The sequence below is a fragment of the Tupaia chinensis genome, unplaced genomic scaffold (genome assembly GCF_000334495.1).
Source record: "Tupaia chinensis unplaced genomic scaffold, TupChi_1.0 Scaffold000081_1, whole genome shotgun sequence".
Taxonomy (NCBI): Eukaryota; Metazoa; Chordata; class Mammalia; order Scandentia; family Tupaiidae; genus Tupaia; species Tupaia belangeri.
The window spans coordinates 56,345-79,810 of record NW_006159542.1 but is presented as its reverse complement, the minus strand read 5'-3'; the positions used below and the strand labels follow the sequence as shown (position 1 = coordinate 79,810).

General features: G+C 41.7%; 1 protein-coding gene across 1 annotated transcript in view; it reads left to right on the top strand.

Moving 5' to 3' along the window:
* The window catches only part of CTNNAL1 (catenin alpha like 1), an 88,064-nt gene that overhangs the window by 9,928 nt on the left and 54,670 nt on the right, over positions 1–23,466 (top strand). The window contains exons 5-7 of the mRNA XM_006142797.3: positions 13,844–14,033; positions 19,644–19,831; positions 21,371–21,490. Coding sequence (XP_006142859.1) covers positions 13,844–14,033; positions 19,644–19,831; positions 21,371–21,490 — 498 coding nt within the window. The remainder of the gene's footprint in view (positions 1–13,843; positions 14,034–19,643; positions 19,832–21,370; positions 21,491–23,466) is intronic.

The following is a 23,466-nucleotide window of genomic DNA, read 5'->3' as shown; positions in this document are numbered from 1 at the left end:
GCCGGGTGCGTGTGCGTGCGTGCCCAAGATCCTGAGAGGAGAATGGAGGAGAAGGGATTGCGGCGTGACCATCCCCGCTGGGGGGTGATTTCTTGCTTTCTGTCTGTGGCTGTCTCTGTCTGTCTGGCAAGCGCACGCGCCCTATAGCGAAAACCCCTCAAAAAAAAAAAAAAAAAGATTTTATCAAAAGCCAAAGTAGATAGAGATGGAGAGAAGTATTGTGTCAATGCCTAGATTGACACGATATTATAGACGTACCTGTTTTTCCTATCGATCTATAACTTTAATTCCAATAAAATTTTAAATAGGAGTTTTTGGTAGAATTTGATAACAGTAATTCTAAAATTTATAGGTGAGAACAGACGAGTCAAGAATTGCAGAAGAGAAAAAAGTGGGTACACTTGCTCTACTGGACTTTTTTTAAAAAAGAATCATTTGTTTATTTAATTCCATTTATTATTATTTTTCATTTGACCAGACAGAGACAGAGAGAGAAAGAGAAAGCAAGAAAGCAAGCTGCTAGGTCCAGGACTTGGACTGTAGTCAGCCATGTGGGAATCCAGCACCATTAACCACCATGTCACCTGCTGGCCCTGCTCTTCTGAATGTTAAGACTTATTATGAAGCTGTAGTAATTAAGGCAATGCGGGTATAAGAATGGTGAAGCAAGTTAGAGAGCCCTGGACAGATCCACACCTCTATGGAATCTTGCTAAATGTCGATTGGCATTGGTGGGCAGTGGGGAGAGGAAGACCTTTTTTAAAACTAAGGCTAAGGTGATGGTTTATCTAAGTAGAACTACATGATGTTGGATCTCTGTCTCACCCCATGTAAAAAAGTAATTCCAGGGCTAGCCCATGGAGTGGTGGTTAAGGTGGCTGGATTCCACATAGCCAACCCTGCAGTTTGAGTCTCCACCAGCGGCTTGAGAACAGGCCGGGTGCATGTGAGTGTGTGCCCACAATCCCAGGAGGAGGGAGAAATGAAGTGTGTCCATGCCCGATGGGGAGTGCTTTCTTGCTTTCCATCTTTCTGTCTCTGGTGAATACACAAGCCTTCTGCCCTCCCTGCCCACCCCCAAAATTCCAGATGAATAAAGGATATCAATATGAAAGTAAAAACTACACTTTTAGGGAAAAAGTGGTTAGTATCTTCACCTCATAGTCGCCAAGTTGTTTGTTTTTTCCTTTCCAGAGGGTGCATGCACTCACCAGAGGGTGCATGCACTCACCAGAGGGATAGGGAAAGCACCCCTGAGGCATGGTCATGCCACATTCTTTCTCTTGGATTTCTCCATCTTGTTGGAATTTTTGCCCCACACGCACATGTTTTTCAAGCTGTTGGGGCTGAGCTTTAAACCTTGGTCATCCATGTGGAAACTGGCTCTCCTAACCATTGGGCCGTGGGGCTGGGCTGAAAGGATTTCTTAATATTAGTCAAGTTAGATAATGATAATAATAATAATGATGAATAAAGTAAAATAATTCTTAAAGGAAAAGGTGGGGGCAGCAAGTGGTGTAGTTGAAGCACTGGACTCCTACATGGCTGACCATGGTTCGAGTCCCAGACTGGGTGGCTTGCCCTCCCCCTCTTTCTCTCTCTGGTCAAATTAGATAATAATAATGAATAAAACAATTCTTAAAAAAAAGGTGTTCTCAATAGACTAAAAGTACAAACTCTAGGCAAAGATTGATAAACTCAACTCCATTAAAATGAAGAAACTATTTATCAGAAGTGAAAAGATAAGTGAAAAGATAAGCCATAAAGTGGAGCATATGATTGCAGTACAAACAAGCAATGATTGGTAATACCCAAAATAAAGGACTGGAATGAATCAAAATGAAAAGGATTAGTCATTAAAAATTGGCAACAGAGGCCTATTCTTTGTGGCAAAGCGGTAACTCAAGTGCTTTGCAAGGCTAGAAGCCATGTGGCTGACCTCAGGGACCCAGATCAGCCTAGAGACATGCCCGGTGTGTACAGATGCCCAGGATCCTGAGGAGCTGGTGGTCTGGGGAAAGGGGATCACAATACGGCGGGATGCTTCCAGGATGTTTTCTCTTTCTCCCTCCCTCTTTCTCTCCCCTCCATTTCTTTTCTCGTGTGTATGCTCACAATTATATTTTTAAAAAATTGGTTAAAGAAACAGTTAACTCTCAGAAGAGAAAAGAAATGCCTAAGAGATATGTGAAAGGTGGTCAAGTTTAATAGAATCAATAGCTAGAAAACTTGATGCTCTGTGAAGCACTTCCACATAGGAAGGGTTTTGATTCACATCCAGAGACCCATTTGAATAGCCTGTACTTGTGTGTCCCCATGATCCACGCTGGCTGAGCATGGCATTAAAATGGTGTTGCGGGACCAGCAGTTGGCGTAATGGTTATGTCACTGGACTCCCATGTAGCTGACCATTGTTCAAGTCCCAGACCCAGTGGCTTAAACTCACTCCAGGCATGTGTGCATGCATGCCCAAGATCCCGAGAGGAGAATGGAGGAGAAGGGATTGTGGCATGACCATCCCCTCTGGGGGGTGATTTCTCGCTTTCTATCTTTCTTTCTGGCGAGCGCACGTGCCCTATAGCAAAAAACAAAACAAAACAAAACAAAACAAAACCTCTCCCCCCCAAATAAAAAAATAGAATGGTGTTGCAAGATATACCCTCATTCTTTCTCTTCCTTATGGAAGAAATAAAGATAAATAAACAAACCAAAAAAGATGTTCAAGTTCATTAGAAATCAGTGATGTGCAAGCTAAAACCAAAATGAGATCAAATGTGGCCAGAAATGGGGACGGTCCAACCATTTTGAAAACGGTTTGGTGTAATCTATTAAAATCGAAGGTGGGTAGATATTGCCTGTGGCCCTAAGTTTCACTCCTAGGTCTGTAACCCAAAGGAAACCTCTGCAAGTGTAATTAAGAAAAATGGCTTGGAATGTAGATAGCATTTTTATTTCTAATGTTCTCTACCGGGAAACTACCTAGATGACTTTTAACAGTAAAATGTTTTTAAAAAAATCGTGCCTTGGGACCAGCAGGTGGTGTGGTGGTTAAGGCTCTGGACACTCCCATATGACTGAGCATGGTTCAAGTCCTGGACCTGTTGACTTGCTTTCTCACTTTCCTCTCTCTCTTTCTCCATGTGTGTCTCTCTCTCTGTCAAATTCAAATAAAATGAATAAATAAAATTAAATAAAATAATTTAAATAAATAAAAATGGGGGCCCAAAGTTTAGAAAAAAAAATTGTGTCTTTTCATACAGGGATACTGTATGTCAGTGAAATGAATGAACTAGCTTTAACTATTGATATGGATGAATCTTAGAAATGTAATGTTGAGTGAAAAAAAAGAAAGGTTCCAGGACCAGCAGGGGGCAAGGTGGCTAAGGCTCTGGACACTCCCACATGACTGACCAGGATTCGAGTCCTGAATTTAGTGGCTTTTTTTTTTTCCTTCCTCCTACGGTTTGAGTCCTAGACCTGGCAGTCTTCTTTCACTCTCACCCTCTCTCTCTGGTCAAACTAAAAAATAAATGAATGAATAAATAAAATAAAATAAATAATTATAAAAAAAGAAATAATTGCCTTAGGCCAACATTTAAAAGAAAGAAAGAAAGAAAGAAAGAAAGAAAGAAAGAAAGAAAGATTCAAAACCAAGCAAAATTAAATCATGTATCATTTTGGGCCATACCATATGTGCAGTAGTTTTAATGGGGGGTGATGAGCACAAGATCAAGACAATAGTTTCTCCCAGAGATGACATGCACTGGGAGACCCTGCAGAGCACACGGATTGTGAGAGGTACTGGAGTTGTTCTCTTAAGCTTGGAGTTTTTAAAATTCTCTCTATATACATTATATATACTTCTATGCTGTACATTTTCTAATTCAGACAATGTTTTGAAAAGCCCTGGACCACCAAGAACCAAGCATATTGTCTGCAGAGTAACTTTCTACCTCCATTAGTGAACATTCTTCTTGTCAAAGCTTTCTCTCCTGGTCTTACCACGTTCCCATCCAAGGAAGGGAAGGGTATCTGCCATGAAGCTCCACCTCTGTGTGGAATGTTAGTCCACTAGTCTTTTGCTGTCTGTGATACATTCCCTTCACTTCCTGTTGTTCAAGCCCTTGATATTTCTAAGGCCACTTCTTATTTGTCTTATTTGCCCACTTCTCTCTGCACTGTCTTGGAAGCAGTTTAGTAAGTTAGAGTTGAAGATAGTAGATCAGGGGTCCTTTCTGCTTTTTGCTGATTTGTGTATGTGAATTTGTGTGTATGTATTTTCTTTTAAGTTCATGTATTAGTTCTTCCTTGAGTGTGTGAAAGAGATATACAGTGCCCCCAACAGGGTCTTTTTTTTTTTGGTCTAATGTTTTTTCCTTACTCATAACTCACATGTGTATATGCACACATGAGAGAGAAGAAGCGGAAAATAAGCACCCTCCACAGGGTCTGGTCACACCACGATCCCCTTCTTTCAGTCCTCCAGTTGGATCTTGGGCACTGGTGTGTGTGCCTGGCATGTTTTCAGGCTGACTGACTCAGGATTTGAACCACTGTGGCCATGTGAGATCCAGCTTCTCTTGAGCTGGCCACCCAACAGGGTCTTGACACTGCAGTCTACCTCCAGCTTCCGCCAGCCCACATCATGAGCATATGCTCGTGCAGCATACTCAGAGAGGTCTCTGGTCTTGAACTGGCAACCTTCTGATGTGAGTCAGCCTTTCCGAGTGGCATATTTTACTGCTGTGCTGCTGTCTGGCTCCTCTAGGTGTGTTCTTACTTGCAAATATAAAAAACCTAAGATTTGAACAGTGAAATAGTTTGTAAAGTTAGTGACGTGTCCTTGTTCACTACATACCCCCACGATAAGTGTGTTTATTCCATTTTGCTTTCTACAGATGATTTTTAAATTCTTATTATTCCGAGAATTTACTGGTGAGTGAAGTTCAGAGATGAACTTTTCTGTCCTAGACAGACTCCTAGATTATTATTGGGTCCCAAGGAATTGTTCTTTTTCTCTGGGATGCCACTGTGTTTCCTTTTTTTCCCTTCTAACCTCCTTCACTTGCTTTCTTGCCTCTCCATAAAATCAGTAAGCAAACTTCATTTCAGTTGTAAGTTTACTGTCAGTTACTCAAAGAAATAGCATCACAAATGTAAGACAGAAATTTTAGCAAGCTATGTAATAATATCTAACAGTTATGTTAGTACTTAATTTAACAGACAGTATTCTAAGTAGAGCTTTACATTTATTTCTTTGTATGCCACAATAACCTATGAAATAGATACTATTTTTTTAAAGAATTATTTTATTTTATTTACTCATTCATTTATTTTTTAATTTGATCAGAGGGAGACAGAGAGAGAGAGAGAGAGAGAGAAAGTGAAAAAGCAAGCCACCAGGTCTAGGACTTGAACTGTGCTCAGCCCTGTGGGAGTGTCCACCTTAACCACCATGCCACCTCTTGGTCCACTGGTCCCCAGGTACTATTAGTTTTTAAAGGTGAGGACACCAAGTCCCGGAGAAGAGAGAACTTGCCACATGGTCACATGGCAGAGGCCGAATTCAGAGCCAGGCAGAGTGACATCAGAATCCTTGCTCTAACTATTGTGATGTGTTAGTGATTTGGATTCTTTGATCGAGAGTATCAAGTAAGCCCTAGTTCTTACGCTTTCAGTTCACAACAGAGTTCTTCCATATGCCAGATCTTCTTTCTTCTCCATGGGATACCTTGTGCCCTCTTTTCTGATTCCTCTGTAGACGCTGGTGTCAGGGCAACTCCAGGTTGTGACTCCCAACATAATATGCCTCCTATTTTTGCAGCATATTTGCTCAGATTATATTTAGGACATTATAATTTACAAAGCATTCTCACTAGCTGATGTTCTCTTGTTTTGTAACATAATCCTGGGAGATGAAAGAGAAGTATAGTGATAAAGTATGTAGGCAACTTCCTAGCTGTATGACCTTGGATGAATGCTTAATCCTTTTTTTTTTTTTTATTGGTCAGAGGACACATGCACTTGCCAGAGGGAAACAGAGGATGAAGGAGAGAGTACCCCCTGATATGGCATGATCATATTGCAGTTTGACCATCTGTCCATCATGTCAGGATTTTGGGTTTACACACATGTGCACACACATACCTGGAACTTTCTTTAAGCTACGTTGGCATTTGGTTCTGTGAGATCCAGCTCCATTAACCAATGGGCCACAGGCCCAGCCCTAACCTCTTACAAGTTATTTTTTTTTTTTTTTTTTTTTAAATTTTTTAATCTCTGAAATGAGGGTAATAATAATTACCAGCAGGTGACATGGTAGTTAAGGTGCTGAACTCTTATATGACTGACTGTGGTTCAAGTCCTGGACGCAGTGGCTTAAAATCACATCAGGTGCATGTGCATGCATGCCCCAAATCCCAAGAGGTGAATGAAGGAGAAGGGATTGCAAAGTGGCCATTCCCCTGGGGACAGGGCGGGGGAGGGTGATTACTCACTTTTTCTCTCTGTGTCTCTCTGGCTAGCACACATGCCCTATGGCAAAAACCTAAAAAATAAAAAATTGCCCCTTGGTTGCTAGAGATGTAAGCATTAAATATATTAATGCATGTAAAACATAGACTAGTTCTAATATTATTGTGCCTAATAAATGTTAGCTAATCTTATGTTTTGCACAATAAAGAAATACAAGTTTAATCTCAGTGCAAACCTTTGAAGTATGTAATAAAACAAGATTGGAAAGAATTATGCCCAGATCCTCACAGAGCAGTGGGATTATAGATGACTTTTATTTCATAAGGCTTTCTTATATTTCCTATTCCCCCATCCCACTCTGTTTTTTTAAAAAGAGTATAATTTCTGAGCTTCTCTTTAAACATTTTTGACAATAATTTAGAACATAAGTAGACCTTTTTTTATTTCCTTTTTTTTTTTTTTTTAGGGAAGTGTTTTCTATAAGGATGGTGGAGGTTTTTGCTATAGGGTGCGTGCGCTTGCCAGAAAGACAGAGACAGAGAGATAGAAAACAAGAAATCACCCCCCCTCCCCCCCGCCAGGGAGTATGGCCACGCCGCAATCCCTTCTCCTCCATTCTCCTCTCGGGATCTTGGGCATGTATGCACACGCGTCGAGTGAGTTTAAGCCATCAGGTCTGGGACTTGAACCGTGGTCGACCACATGGGAGTCCAGCGACATAGCCATTACACTATCTGCTGGTCCCCATAAGTAGACCTTTTAATAAACCATTTTATAAATGGACTTATCTGCTCTAAAGAAAAATTTAAAGGCATACCTGTATTTGAATTGAACATTTTCCAGACTGCTTTGAGTAAGAGGAAGATAGCCACACCTAATTAAGCACTGGGGAGGATACTTGGAGTGAAAGCAAAATGAGTTTGGGAACTGAACAATGGTTGCTATTTTATTCTAATTGCAGCGTCTTTTCTTTGGAATTGAAATTTGAAAACTTTATTTAAATAAAGGATTTATTAAAAACAACTGTTTTTAGTCTGCTTGTTTGCAATAACAAAATACTATAGACCTGGTACTTAAACAACAGAAATTTGTTTCTAACAGTTCTGGAGGCTGGGTAGTTCAAGATCAAGGAGCTGGTAAAGGCCCACTTCCTGGTTCACAGACAGCCATCATCTCTGTCCTTACATGACCAGAAGGGGCGTGAAGGACTGGCAGTTCTCAGGGGCTTCTTTCATAACTATTCTAATCACCCTTCAAAGGCCCTGCCCTAATACCACAACGTAGGGTGTTAGGACTTCAACATATGAATTTTGAAGGGACACATCAGTCCTTAGCAACAACTTACACTCCACTTTTTACTGCTGAATCTCTCCGGAGGCAGTAGCTTGGAACAGTCAGTGGTGGTCAAGCTCTCTGTTCTCCATGTGGTACCGAGAGTTCCTTAGGGTCAATCTGGTGTGGAGAAGAACTAAGCTGGTACTGATAGGATTCTCTTTTCTTCCCCTGCTTCCAAGTACGATGGCCCACAGTGACCCTCAGAATTCAGCTGTAATGGCCCAGTTGCTGTGGTGCATTAATGACACACCTGCCCTGCATGTGGCCATCCATGGGTTTGGATCACTGGGTTGCCTTGAAAGCATCCAGGATCCCACGAACTGGATGACTAGAGAAAGGGGATCACTCTCTCACACTTGTGAATGCATATGTTCTCCATCATTTAAAAAAAAAAAATCAGGGAACAGCAGATGGCATAATGGTTCTGTTGCTGGATTCCCATGTAGTCAACCATGGTTCAAGTCCTGGACCCGGCAATTTAAAACTCATGCCTAGTGCATGTGTGCGTGCCCAAAATCCCAAGGGGAGAATGGAGAAGAAGGGATTGCAGTGTAGCCATCCCACCTGCGGGGTGATTTCTCACTTTCTGTCTCTGTGTCTCTGTCTCTCTGGTGAACACATGGGCCCTGTAGCAAAAATATCTCTCTCTAAAAAAAAAAATTCAACTGTAGCAACTTTACTTTCATATGATTACATAGTAAATTTTTTTATTCTGAAGAAAGAGTTCTACTCCCCTCCAAAAGAAATGCCGAAAGGAGAGAGAAAGGGAGGGAGGGACTTCCAGTGAAAAACAGTACTAGGTGGGCTTTTGTGACAGGTAAACATGGGTTCAGTATCTTTTCCAGTTTTGTTTCATTTTATTTTTTAGTTGCCAGAGGGCTTATGTGTTCATCAGAAAGACACAGAGAGACAGAAAGAGGGAGAAAGCGCCCCTCAGTGTGGCTATGGTTATACCACAATCCCTTCTCCATTTCTCCATGCTGTTGGCATTTGGGGCACACACATACATGGGTCTGGTGTATTTTTCAAGCTCCCAGGACCAGGATTTGAACCATGGTCAGATAGGTGGGATCCAGCTCATTTAACCACTAGGCTGCAGGGCCGGCCCACCTGGGTTTTAGTTTCTAGACTAGGCCACTTAGTTGTGTGAGCCAAGTACTTCATTTTCAGCCTCAGTTGTTGTTTTTTTTTTAATTTTTTTTTAATTTTTAATTCCTAAGAATTTGGGATTGGCTCCTTGGCACAGTGGTAATACACTGCTCAGGAGAAGCCGGATCCCACATGATGACAGTGGTTCAAATCCCTGGCCTGGTCAGTCCGGAATACACTGTGCACGTAGTGCCCAGGATCCGACAGGCTGGAGGACAGAAGGATGGGTTGGTGTGCCCAGGCCCTGTGGAGAGAGCCCCTCTTGCGCTCACACTGTTTCACATGTATGAGAATACACTCTGTCAAGAATAAAGAACAAAAATACTTAAGGATTAAATAATAAAGCTAACTAGAATACACCTTTGAATGCTTACCATAAGCTGGTCTCTGTGTTGAACTCAATACCTTTATTAAATATTCCTAGCAACATTATGAAGCAGATAGGGCAGTGTGGCCCCGTGGTTAAGAGGCTGGGCTCTGTAGTCTAGATACTTGGATTCATATTCTAGCTCTCCTCTCCTCGATGTCCACTTTCCTCATTTATAAAATGGGGATGTTAATTAAGTATGGATGTCCTGGGGCTTATGTGAAGCATTGTAGAGTAGTAGTTAAGAGATCATCTCAGGGGGAACCAGCAGTTAGCGTAATGGCTATGTCGCTGGACTTCCATGTAGTCGACCGCGGTTCACGTCCCGGACCCGGTAGCTTAAAATCACTCCGAGTGCATGTGCGTGTGGGCCCAGGATCCTGAGAGGAGAATGGAGGAGAAGGGATTGCAGCGTGGTCATCCCCCCTGGGGGATGATTTCTCGCTTTCTGTCTCTCTGTCTCTGTCTGTCTGGCGAGGGGACGCGCCCTATAGTGAAAACTTCTAAAAAAAAAAAAAGACATCATCTCTGGGCACCAGAAGATGGTGTAATGGCTACTTTGCTGGACTCCTACATGTAATTGACTGCGGTTCAAATCTCAGACCCAGTGAGCTAAAACTCATATGGGGCACAAGTGCATGCAAGCCCAAGATCTCAAGTGGAGAACAGAGGAGGAGGGATTGCAGCATGGCCATCCCCCAAGGGAGTGTTTCCTCACTTTCTGTCTCTCTGGTGAGTGCAAAGCCCTATAGAAAAAATCTCTTAAAAAGAGAGAGAGAGCGAGCTCAAGAGATCATCTCTGGGGGGCAGCAAGTATTGTAGTGATTAGGGTGCTGGAATCCCACATGGCTGACTGCAGTTTGAGTCTCAGAACTAGCAGCTTGAAAAATCACACCAGGCTTGTGTGCATGTGTGCCCAAAATCTCAGGAGGAGAAAGGAGGAGAAGGGATTACGCTGTGGCCATTCCCCTTGGCAGGTGATTTCTCACTTTACCTCTGTCAGTTCCCCTTTGGTGTGTGCATGTGTCCTATGGCAAAACAAAACAAAACAAAACAAAAACAACTAAACAAACAAAAAACCAGCCCCCCCCCCCAAAAACACCCAAAACCCAAACAAGCAAACAAACAAACAAAAGATTGTCTCTGGGGCCAAGTTGTCTATGTCTAAATGCCGACTCCTCTACTTACGAATGAACATCTTTTAGCATCTGTTTTCTTATCTCTAAAGGGATAGATAAAGTTGTGCCCAGGTCCTAAGGTTGCTGGGAGGATTAAATTATTGGTGGAAAGCATGTGTATGTGCCTGGCACGTGGAGATGTTAGCGTTATGCCAGTCCACCCGTTTCTCATGCCGCAGATTCAGGGGTCCTCTGACACTCCCCATCTCATCCCTGAAGTGGGTCATATTCGAGATACTCACCAATCTGTCCATTTCCTTCATCTTGACTATCACAACCTGTTGTCAAGCCAACATCGTCTTATGCCCACACTCTTCCAGCAGCTTCCTAGCAGGTCTCCTTGCTTCTACTTCTCTCTCTCTCTCTTTTTAAAGAATTATTTATTTTCTTCTATTTATTATTTTCATTATTATCATTTCAGTTTCCTATAGAGAGAGAGAGAGAGAGAGAGAGAAAGAGAGAAGGAAAGTGAGAAAGCAAGTCACCAGGTGCACGACGTGGACGGAGATCAGGCGTGCAGGAGCCCAGTGCCTTAACGATGATTCCACCTCCTGGCCCCTACTTCTGTCATTCTAATAACCTATTTTTCTCACAGAAGCCAGAATGTTCTTTAAAAAAAAAAAAAAAATATATGGGCAGGCTGATAGCATGGTGGTCAAGGAAGGCAGTTGGAGCCCATATGCCCAGTTGGAGACCCAGGCATGATGGCTTGAAAAACATTCCAGTGTGTGCATGTCCAAAATCTCAAAAAAAGGAGAAAGGGAGAAGGAAGGATTGCAGCGTGGCCATTCTCCACTGGGAGTGCTTTCTCAGTTTTATTTTCTCTCTGTCTCTCTTCAGTGAGTACACGTGTCCTCTAGCAAATTAAAGCTACAAACTAAGGGACAAAAAAACACACATTTGAGATCGCCTTAGTTATGTACTGCTACATAACAAATTATCCAAAAAGTTACTGTATTAACACGTATCATCTCAGTTCCTGTGAGCTGGAATGTTGGGAGAGGCTTACTTAGATGGTTCTAGATTACTCATGCCCCTTGGGCAAGAAACATAGGAGTCGCAGCCTTTCTGAAATCCATCAAGGATCAGGTTAGCAGTTCCTTGATTAAGTATTTTTGTTGTTTGTTTGTTTTTCCTATAGGGTGCCCATGCTCACCAGAAAGAAACAGGGAAATTAAGAAATCACTCCCCATGGGGAATGGCCACACCACACCTTCTCCTCCAATGTCCTTTCAGGGTTTTGGGCACGTGCACACATGCACCAGGTGTTATTTTTCAAGCCTCTGAGTCTGGGACTTGAACTGCACAGTTGACCATGTGGGATCCAGTGTCCTAACCTCCATGGCACCTTTGATAAAGACTTAAGGATGTCTAGTGTACTTGGAGAGGTTTCCAAATGGGAACCTGGAACCTTCTCCTGTGGGTCAGCCTTGCAGAGGATCATGGTTCACCACTATGCCACTGTCTATTCCCACATTTTGTATTTTATTTCAGAGCCTGGAACCAAGTGTTAAAACTCTTGGTATTGGGCCAACCCCATAGCCTAGGGGTTGAGGGAGTTGGATCCCACATGGCTGATGATGGTTTGAATCCCAGCCCTAGCAGCTTGAAAAACACTCTGGGTGAATGTGCATTCATGCCCCCAAAAAACCAATAGGAAGGAGAAATGAAAGAGAAGAGATTGTGATGTGACCACAGCTCATTGGGAGATTCTTTCTCCTTCTCCCTCTATCTCTTTATCTCTCTCTCTGGAGAGTGCATGTGCCCTCTGGCAATTAAAAAAAAAACCTGTTGGCATTTAATTTACTCTGAGTAGGTGCAGCATAACTTAGGTTTAATACGTAGATCACCATGGTCGCTCTAAGGTTTCTAGCTTGTTCAGTAAACAGGAATGGCTCAAGTACTGTTATTTTGGTTTTTTTTTTTTTGGAGAGGTTTTTTTTTTTTTTTTTCCCCATAGGGTATGGGGCCTTGCCAGACAGACAGAGAAAGGCAGGCGAGAAATCACCCCCCAGGGGAGATGGCCATGCTGCAATCCCTTCTCCTCCATTCTCTTCTTGGGATCTTGGGTACGCACGCACACGTGCCCAGTGTGAGTTTTAAACCACTGGGTCCGGGACTCGAACTGCGGTCGACTACATGGGAGTCCAGCAATATAGCCATTATGCTAACTGCTGGTCCCCTCAAGTACTGTTTTATGTTATGTCATAGGGAAAATCATGGCATTTTTTTCTATGTTTTTCTATGCAGAAATGCATCTTGGGGACCAGCAGGTAGTGTTAAGGTGCTAGACACTCCCACGTGGCCAATCATGGTTCAAGTCCCAGAATTGGTGGCTTGCTTTCTTACTTTCCCACTCTCTCTCACTCTCTGTTTGTGTGTCTCTCTCTAGTCAAATTAAAGTAAATGAATGGATAAATAAATAATTCTAAAAAAGAAAAGCATCATGACTTTCCTGATGACCCTATACAACCCATGAACATGGTAGTCAGAGAGGGATACAGGGGAGGAAGATGCTGTCTACTCTCACATTAGATCAAGTCACACAAGAGGAAACTAGAGCTGAAGCACTCTGGTTTTTCTCGGGTTCTGTGAATGTAATGATCTGTCCTCCTACTTTTCTCTTAACTTTGAGATTTGTTGAATGACCTGGAATGCCCCTGGAACTGTATGCCCCAGATCACTGTCCTCAGGTTAACTTGGAATTTGAATGGAGACATTGTCTTAAGCACTGAAGCAGAATACTTTGCTGGTTGTCTCTAGGTTGACATATCTAAGACTACTGATATAGTCTGTTAGGCTACTCTGATGTACCTGGTTTAATTTTCTTTCTTTTGATACAACTTTAAAAAGATAGTAATGAGGGACCAACAGATGCTGTAATGGTTACATCATTGGACTCCCATATAGTTGAGTGTGGTTCAAGCCCTGGACCTGGCGGCCAAAAATTCATTCTGGGCTCAAAATCCCAAGAGGAGATGGGGACCAGCAGGTGATATGGTGGTTAAAGCTCTGGAGACTCCCACATGGCTGACCACGGTTCGAGTCCCCGACTTGGTGGCATGCTTTCTCACTCTCCCTTTCTCTCTGTGTGTGTGTTTCTCTCTGGTCAAATTAAAATAAATGACTGAATAAATAAAATTAAAATAAATAATTCTTTAAAAAAAAAAATCCCAAGAGCAGAATGGAGGAGAAGGATTGTGGCATGGCCAACCCTTTGGGGAGTGATTTCTTGCTTTCTGTCTCTCCGGCAAGTGCATGCACCCGATAGCAAAAATTTCTCTTTCAAAACAAAATTGAGATAAAATTTAAGCAAGTTACTTTTATCTTTTATTTTTAGATCACCACACTTATTAATCATAAGGACAATACCAAAAAGTCTGATAAAACTCTGCAAGCAATTCAGCGTGTAGGACAAGCTGTGAACTTGGCAGTTGGAAGATTTGTTAAAGTCGGGGAAGCTATAGCCAATGAAAACTGGGATTTGAAAGAGGAAATACATATTGCCTGTTTTGAAGCTAAACAAGCAGGTATGTGGGTATTGATTTTGAAGGCTATGCATGTTAATTTTTCTGCTTTGGATATGAAGACAAATTGCTGTTTTGTCTTGAGTAGAGATGTGTGCCATGATATAGCCCTATGATTATGGGTGCCTAGGATATTAAAGGCCTGGATTAGTTTCTAGGAATACTGAATTTCTCCTGGCTCAGTTCCTTAATCTGAAACATAGGACTCTTTCACTGGGCACATAATTAGTTTGTCATGCTCACCGTCAGCCATTGAGATGATGAGGAACTTAGAGCAGTGTGAGACCTTGAGCATGTTAGCCTACTTTCCGCCATGTTGGAAATGGCGTAAAACTTCACATCCACCACCAGCAAACAAATCATAGTGACTTCACACTTCGTGATGTTTCACAGTTCTCTTTAGTTGGTGGCAGAGAAGTCTTTGAGATCATGGGGTGTTTTGACAGCTATAGTTAGGTCAGCTTTGTTAAGTATCGTTTATCCATTTATCTTTTCAAAAATATTTACTGAGTGCTGGTGATATGCAAGGTGTTGTAGGCTATAGAAATGTAACTAGGCACAAACCAGTCAAAGATCTGTCCTCATGATGCTTGCGTTCTGGTGAGGGAGATGGCCCATAAACAAATGAATAAATAAGTATGTAATAATGGTGATTGTTATCATGAAGAAAAAAGTGAAACAAAGCAGAGGTTAGGAGACCAATGGAAGTGCTGTTTTAGAGAGGGTGAGATTTCTCAACTTTGATGCTGTTGAGATTTTGGGCTAGATGATTCTTTGATGGGGGGGGTTGTCCAATACATTGTATTTAGCTGCATAATTAGTTTCTTCCTAATAGATGCCAGTATATTTCCTCTCCCCATGTGTGGAAACTGAAAATGTCTCAAGATGCTGCCTAATGTTCATTCATTCTTTCTTTTTAAAAAATTATTTAATTATTTTTTCATCCTTGCACATGTGCCCAGCATGATTTTCAAGCTGTGAGGCCTGGGACTTGAACTATGGTTGGCCATGTGGGAGTCCAGCATCTTAGCCATTATGCCACATGCTGGCTCCTATTATTATGTTTTAATTTGACCAGAGAGAGACAGAAAGAGAGAGAGGGAAAGTGAGAAAGCAAACTGCCAGGTCCAAGACTCGAACCAGGGTTGGCCATGTGGAAGCCCAGCACTTTAACCACCGTACTTTCTGCTGGTCCACAGCAGAATGGTCTTTAAGAGGTTAGAATGACCCCCAGTTGAGAACTACTGAGATAGGCAACTAGGAGGACTCTCTAAGGAAGGCGTAGTAGATAGAGCAGGGACAGCAATGAAACGAGGGCCTGGGCCGTGAATACCTGGGGAAAGGTCCTTCCAGGCCAGAAGAAGAACTAGAAAAGATAAGGCCACCTAGGCTATGACAGGAAATTTGGGCCACATTCTAAGTGTAGTAAAGGGGCTCTTGAGTGGCTTTATTCAGGGTAGTGACATAATTTCACTTATATTCTGAAAGGGTAATGTGGCTCCTTCATAGAGAATAGGTTTTAGGGGATTTGAGGGTGGAATTAGGTAGACCAGTTGGGAGGGCTATTGCCATAATCCAGGCAATAAACAAGTATGATCCAGGCTAGGTGATAGCATTCTAGGCTGTGAGAGGTGGTTGCATTTCGATGTATTCTCAAGGTGCAGCTAATAGGGTTTGCTGATGTGGGATATGACAAAAAGAAGAGTCATAGGGTAACACCAAAGTTTGGGGTATACACAGGTGGGTAAATGGCAATGTCGTTTACTGAGATGGGCAGCCCTAAGGGAAAAGGCTTTATCAGGGAAGAAAGTGGATGTGATAGGGCCAAGTGACTATAGAGGGGCCAACCAGATCAGATACTGTCCTAAATGTTACATGAATGACCTCAGATACTATTCTTTAGCTAGTGGGGAGTCATTGGAGGATTTTTTTTTTAAGAACTGTTTATTTCATCTTATTTATTATTATTATCATTTTTTTATTTTTAAAAATTTGACCAAACAGAGACAGAGAGAGAAAGGGAAAGTGAGAAAGCAAACTGCCAGGTCTGAGACTCGAACTGTGGTTGGCCATGTGGGAATCCAGCGCCTTAACCACCATGCCACCTGCCAGTCCCCATTGAAGAATTTTGAGCCAGATGAGAGACATTGTTTTGTGTCAGAAATCTTCCTGATAGTATGGATGAAACGAATGAATTGGGATAGGTTGAGACCAAAAGGAAGGAGCTTAATATGGAAGCTTTTACAACAAAACCGGCTAGTCCAAGACACTGTAATAGGGCTACACAGGGCAGGAAGTGTACACAAATACTCATTAAAGTGGTTAAATAGATAGAGCTGGGTTGTTGACTAAAGAAAAGAGGACTCTAGGTGGACTCTTGGCTTGCTAGTCCTTCACTGGGGTAGGGAATAGATTTTATGTGTGAAGCGGAGGGAATAGCCTCACTCTATTCATAATTTATGTTCTTCCTACTTTCATAAAGAATTGAAAGAGTTTACAATAAAAGGCATGCTCAATAAACTTACCACTAAAAGAGGTGAAGAAAATAAATATACTAGAAATTTTGGCAAACATTATTATCTTAATTAAAGTAAAATTTATCTTGTATTTCCTGGGAGGTTAGACAGAACAGTGGGAAACAAAGGGTTATACAATTCTCATGGTTTGTTGAAGGGAAACAAATCAGCTTGTAAAAGGAGAGAGAGACTTTTTTTCCTGGCACCAAACTATTGTGTGGGTGCTTATAAAACAGACGCTACATAATGCAGTGGACAATTCAATAGAAAATACAGAGGTGTTCTTTATAGTACTGCTGCTTATACCATCCTTTGAAAAAGCAAGAATTTTTTTTTTTTTTAATTTGACCAGAGAGAGACAGAGAGATAGAAAGAGAGAGAGAGAGAAAGAGAAAGTGAGAAAGAGAGAAAGGAAACCACCAGGTCTGGGACTTGAACCATGGTTGACCACATGGGAGTCTTTAACCACCATACCACCTGCCAGCCCCCACCCCCATTTTTTTTAAATAACCTAATCTCTGCATATGGGAAGGGACCAAGCAGGATGTGAATACCAATAGCCGGGGATCATTATGGGCTACCTTGGAGGCTGGCTACCACAGGCTCGATCTATTGGTAAACTTTAGCTTATTGTCATTATACACGGATTCCCAAATCTGTATCACCAGTTCATATCCCTGGCTTATTTTTCAGTGTATTCTTTTGTTATTTTCAAACTCCTGTGTTCTGAAACTAAACATATCTCCCATGCCCTTCTGATTTTTTTCTTTAAAATGACTTAGGTTCACAAACTTGTAGCCATTGTTATCACTCTTTCTTTCCTTCTTATCCCTGGTCAGGTACTAACTGTATATTTTCTTTCCTTGGTATCTCCCAAATCCTCTGTTTCTTTATATTCCCGTGGCTGCCATCCTAGTAGGATCCTTTCTATACACTCTCAGAACTGAAATAGTTCCTGGCCTTAAATTGCGTCTTTCCAGTCCACTGTCTATGCTTGCACCAGACTGATCTTTCTAAAGACTGACTTTCACCATGTCACACCCTGTGTTGTGCCCATTAAGATTCTAGTGTTTTTTGTTTTGTTTTGTTTTTAAGAGAGATTTTTGATGTAGGGTGTGTGTGCTTGCCAGAGACAGAGAGACAAAGTGAGAAATCCCTCTCCTCCATGGGGAATGGCCACACCACAATCCCTTCTCCTTCATTCCCCTCTTGAGATTTTGGGCATGCATGCACACATGCCCAGAGTGAATTTTAAGCCGCTGGGTCCAGGACTTGAACTGTGGTAGACTACATGAGAGTCTAGCAACGTCTCCTAAGATTCCAATACTTTTATTTTTATTTATTTATTTATTTTAGAGGTTTTCGCTATAGGGCACATGCGCTCGCCAGACAGACAGAGAGAGACATAGAGACAGAAAGCGAGAAATCACCCCCCCCAGGGGGGATGGCCACGCTGCAATCCTTTCTCCTCCATTCTCCTCTCAGGATCTTGGGCACGCACACACACGTGCCCGGTGTGAGTTCTAAGCCACCGGGTCCGGGATGTGAACTGTGGTTGACTATGCGGGAGTCCAGCGACATAGCCATTACACTAACTGCTGGTTCCCTCCAGTACTTTTATTCAAGAGCTTTACCCTGTGGGCTGATACATTGTTTTATGTGTATCTAAGAGTTGACAAGAGGACTTTTGTGAGAAAATCAACCCATAATGTGCACAAGTTTAGTTAGAATTTTAAAAATGACCTCAAATACTACAAGATGATTAAAAATAAATATTTTTTAAAAATCTTACTAACTTTTCACAGTGAGGATGTTAGGAGAACATAATAGTCTGGTTTCACCTTTGAGGAGAGCAAACTCTCGTATTGTTTTATTAATGGGTAATTGCCGTTATAGAAATCAAAAGTCTGGAGAGCAACAGTAAAGAAGATAATTTTTCTAGAGGAGCAGGAGTTAATTTGGTTGAATACTTTACTCTGGGCGTGGTAAGAAGTTTAAATTCATACTGGAAACCTGAAAGAGGGTCAGCCTGTGGTTTGATGTCTCCGAAGGGAGCCTTTTGTTTACTTTCCCCCTCAGAGGCCACACTGACTGACAGACACACTTCTCATTGTTTGCTTTTGCCTGTCAACAATTCTGCCCACTCCCTCTTCTCATTGAAGATGTCATCCCATGGGGGTCCAAAGCCTTGTCTTTCTTCTCTCCCTGGATATCACTAAAAATCCTAGTCCCTTTAGGTCATGGAGACTGGCAGTGACTCCTTCCCCAATTCCCCCTTTCCTGGCCCTAGTCCAAGCTTTGGCACGTGCTTACTGTTCTACTTTGAAGTCCTCTCTCCCCCCCACCCCCATAATTATTTTTATTTAACTTTATCTATCTAGCTGTCTTTTTTCCCCAAATAATTATTTATTTATTTAATTCCATTTATTATTGTTATGATTATTTTTTTAAATTTGACCAAAGAGAGACAGACAGAGAGAAAGGGAAAGTGAGAAAGCAAAGCTGCTAGGTCTGGGATTTGAACCATTGTCAGCCATGTGGGAATCCAGTGCCCCCAACCACCACACCACCTGCTGGCCCCTCTATCTTTCTATCTTTAATTTGACCAAAGAGCAACAGAACAAGAGAGAGAGAGAGAGAGAGAGAGAGAGAGGAAAAGCAAGAAAGCAAGCTGCCAGGTCTGGGACTTGAACCATGGTCGGCCATGTGGGAGTCTAGTACCTTTAACCACCACACCACCTGCTGGCACCCCTCTTTGGTTTTTGATTCTTGGGGTTTCTGTTTTTGTACAGGAGGAGGCTTTTATATTGTATCATTTGCCATACCATTGGAAGCAGAAAATAGGATATTTTTCAAACTAGGTGAAGGCAAAAATTTATCATACTTCTTAAGACTGTGCTCTTAGTTTGTGATGAGAAAGCTTCCTCTGATAATTCTTCCAGTCATCAAAGTAAAACTGTTTTTTGTTTTTGAAGTAAGACTCCAAGGCCAAGTCTCTCTACTGTGCACATTACCTTCAAGATTAGAGAAAAGCCTGGATTTCTATTTAAGTATGTCTTATTCCCAATTTAACTCCCCCTCTTGCCTTTCTTCCTAGGAGAAACAATTGCGGCACTTACAGATGTAACCAGCTTGAAGCATCCGGAATCCGATGGCCAGATCACAGTTTTTACAGACAAAACAGGAGTCATAAAGGCTGCAAGATTACTTCTTTCTTCAGTGACCAAGGTGTTGCTGCTGGCGGATCGAGTCGTCATTAAACAGATCATCACATCAAGAAATAAGGTATTTGCTTTTCTGGTGTTGCTGTACTTTTGTCTGTCAAGGTTGTTCAAAGGCTTCTAGGTTATTTGCACATAATCTGAAAATCCTTGTCTAACCTTTATAACTCTAGTTCTTTGTTTTATACCTTTCATTCCTAAGTCGTGTGTCTACTGGGTCTATACTTTTGAATGCAAATACTGTTTCTTCAGAGATTCATTATCCACATGTCCAGGCTTACTGGTAAAGCTTTAACGGTGTATAACATTTGAGAAGAATAGCCAGGTACCATGACATGTATGTAGTAGAAATGGGATCCTTCAATAATGTTTGTTTGTACAAATAATAACAACTTAAAAATTAAGTCATTTGAAACCATAATTATCCATAGCTACAAAATCTTTGTATGCAGAGTCCCTAAGTAGATTTAAACGTTTCTGGTCTGAAACTTCCACCATCTCTCAGATAATGGTAGTGGTCCTAGATCATCCTGGGGCCTGGGTCATGTACCCACACTTTTTTCGCTGGATAAGAAGAGATCATTTCTAGACAAGAAAGAGGACAATCAGCCAGGGAAGGGGGTTCATACTACCTGATGAGTACTGAATGAATCAAAAAGTAGAAGCTTAAAGAGAAAACGAAATTGGAGAGCTAGATCAAGCAGTGCTAGGGGAGCAGAAAGAACCTTTCTCTCTTTAAAGCTGAGGTTCTGCTCGGTGGGGACAATCCACCTTATCTGTGTTAGTCGCCTGGACTTCCGGAGCTGACAGGGCAGATTAACACGCCAAATAACCATCATATGCTCATTAAAAATAAGTGAACACAGGATATCTGTGGGTTTTTTTGTTTTGTTTTGTTATTTTTACCTATCTCAGTCTGGCTAAAACTCAGCCAGTACTGTTATTTTAAAGAAAAGTATTCCACAATGGGTTTCACATCTCTTTGCTTTATTTCTTATGTCAAGAAAACACATAACAGTGTCTGTTGGCTCCTCTACAGATTCACGCCCTCTCTTCACCCCTGACTGCCCAAAACTTCCTGGCAATTAATTTATTCCACACAGGCAATTCCTGACTGATCTGAACTGGTTTCCTGCTCTTAAAGTCTCAGACCTCCCTTCCCACTCCTCACTCAGCAGATGGCTGAAACTTCCACTTAACTGAGAAGATTTAGATTCTTCCAGTTCTGGTTATTTGAACCTTAAAGCTTCAGTATGTCTCTCTGAGTTCTCTGTAGATTTGATGACCACAGTCCTGCTCCCTCGGACCTTCTCCAGACTTGGCAACATAAACGATCTGTTCTTTTGTATATTTACTCGTTTCTTTCATTTGTTTTCCTTTTCAAGTTAGCCCAAGTTTTCTCATCTTAAGAATCAGTCATTCCTTAAATGATTCTAACCTTTGCTTCTACTTCCCTGAACCCCTTTTCTCTGTCTTTGGCTCTTCCTTTTCAGTTTCCCCCTAGAATGTAGAATTTCCCTTCTTTTTCCTCTCTCTACTTAGCCTTGTCAATCTTAGTCTCTGCACATCTGTTACCTGGTAATAAATATTCCTTGTTTTGCAGGTTCTTGCAACAATGGAAAGACTAGAGAAAGTGAATAGCTTTCAGGAGTTTGTCCAGATATTCAGTCAATTCGGAAATGAAATGGTGGAGTTTGCACATCTAACTGGAGATAGACAAAATGTATGTGTTTACCACTTTCGAAAACCTTCAGATAAATGTAAACTTTTTAGTTTGGATGGAAGAGTGATCATGTGGGGTGTTAATAGTTCTTCACTTGTTAAATCAGTATCTTTGCTTTTGAAAGCCTTTTATAAATATGCCGGGGTAAACTAAGTAGATCTGTATGTCTTTTTAGCACACATTTGTGTTTCTTTTTTTTTTAGAATTATTTTATTTTACTCATTGTCATTAATTTTTTTGTTGTTGTTGTTTTGTTTTGCTTTGGTTTGTTTTTTTTTGGGGGGGAGAGGTTTTATTTTGCTATAGGGCGCATGTGCTCGCCAGAGAGACAGAGAGAGAACAAGAAATCACCCCCCAGGGGGGATGGCCATGCCGCAATCCCTTCTCCTCCATTCTCCTCTCAGGATCTTGGGCATGCACGCACATGCACCCGGCATGAGTTTTAAGCCACCGGGTCTGGGACTTGAACCGCAGTCAACTACGTGGGAGTCCAGTGACATAGCCATTACGCTAACTGCTGGTCCCTGTTTTGTTCTGTTTTTGAAGTTGACCAGAGAGAGACAGAGAGAGAGAGAGAGAGAAGGAAAGTGAGAAAGCAAGCTGCCAGGTTCAGGACTTGAACCACGATCAACTGTGTGGGAGTCCGGCTGCCTTAACCACCACACCACCTGCCAGCCCCATGTTTCATTTTTTTTTTTTTAAGAGAGATTTTTGCTATACGGCACATGTACTCACTGAAGGGACAGAGAGAGACAGGGAGACAGCCAGAAATCACCCCCCAGGGGGAATGGCCATGCCACAGTCCCTTCTTCTCCATTCTCCTCTTGAGATTTTGGGCATGCATGTACACATGCCTAGCGTGAGTGTTAAGCCACTGGGTCTGGGACTTGAACTGTGGTTGACGATGTGGGAGTCCAGCAATATAACCATTACACCATCTGTTGATCCCACATTTCCTTTTTTTATGAAGCTTTCTAGCTGACTCTGTCAGAGCTCAGGCAGACAAACTGAGTCATCATATGTATTATTATAATATTTTGTTTTATATATATATATTTTTTTCTGTTATTCTTAGGACATTAGATTAATAGCAATAAACCAAATAATTATTTATTCCCAATGGCTAGATATTAGGTACTTAATATACTAATTTCATTTAATTTCAAAACATCCCCATGAGGTAGGCATTGTCATTACTGTTTTATGCATGAGGAAGCTGAACCTGAGAGATCAGGAAGCTGTCACAGGGCCACTCTGCTAGCAGATTAAACTCCGTTATGTCTGGTTCTAAACCTTGTACTCCTCAGGCTACAGCATAGTATTAGTTCTTCATGAATCTGTTTCTCAATTCAGACTATAAGCACCTAGGTTGAACTTTCTTATATGCCAGACAAGGTGTGCAGAGAGGAAAGGAGAGGAAGCATGAAAGCATCACTCCCCCACAGGACCTGGTCACTCTTCAATCCTTTTTCCTCTTGTCTATCCGATCAGGATCCTGGGTGTGCATGTACACTTGTGCCCCGTGTATTTTCCAAGCTGATGAGCTGGAACTCAAACTCTTTTTGGGCCATGTGGGATCTGGCTTCCTCTGCATAGCACCTGGCCACTGCACAGGACTGGGCCACTGCACTACAGGGCTAGTCCATAAGCTCCTAGTTATAGGGAGGCAGAAGACCGTATTATAGCCAGGAGCGACTTTTCCTTATTGGAGTATCTAGGCATCTTCTCAGCAAGTTAAATAGATAATAATTGACTATTTCTTGAGATCTGGATATCACTTGAATAAGTGTAGTGTGACCCATAGGTTCCAATGCCACCAACCTTCAGTTATGCTTTCTGTAGCATCCTCTTCAGCTTTTGGATACAAATGGAAAACTCACTATTATTTAGATTTAGAGTTAGAAATTTGGTATGGAGAAGACTAAAGATTTTTAAAATTTTTATATGTCTTAAATATTTCAAAACTTTAAAACAAT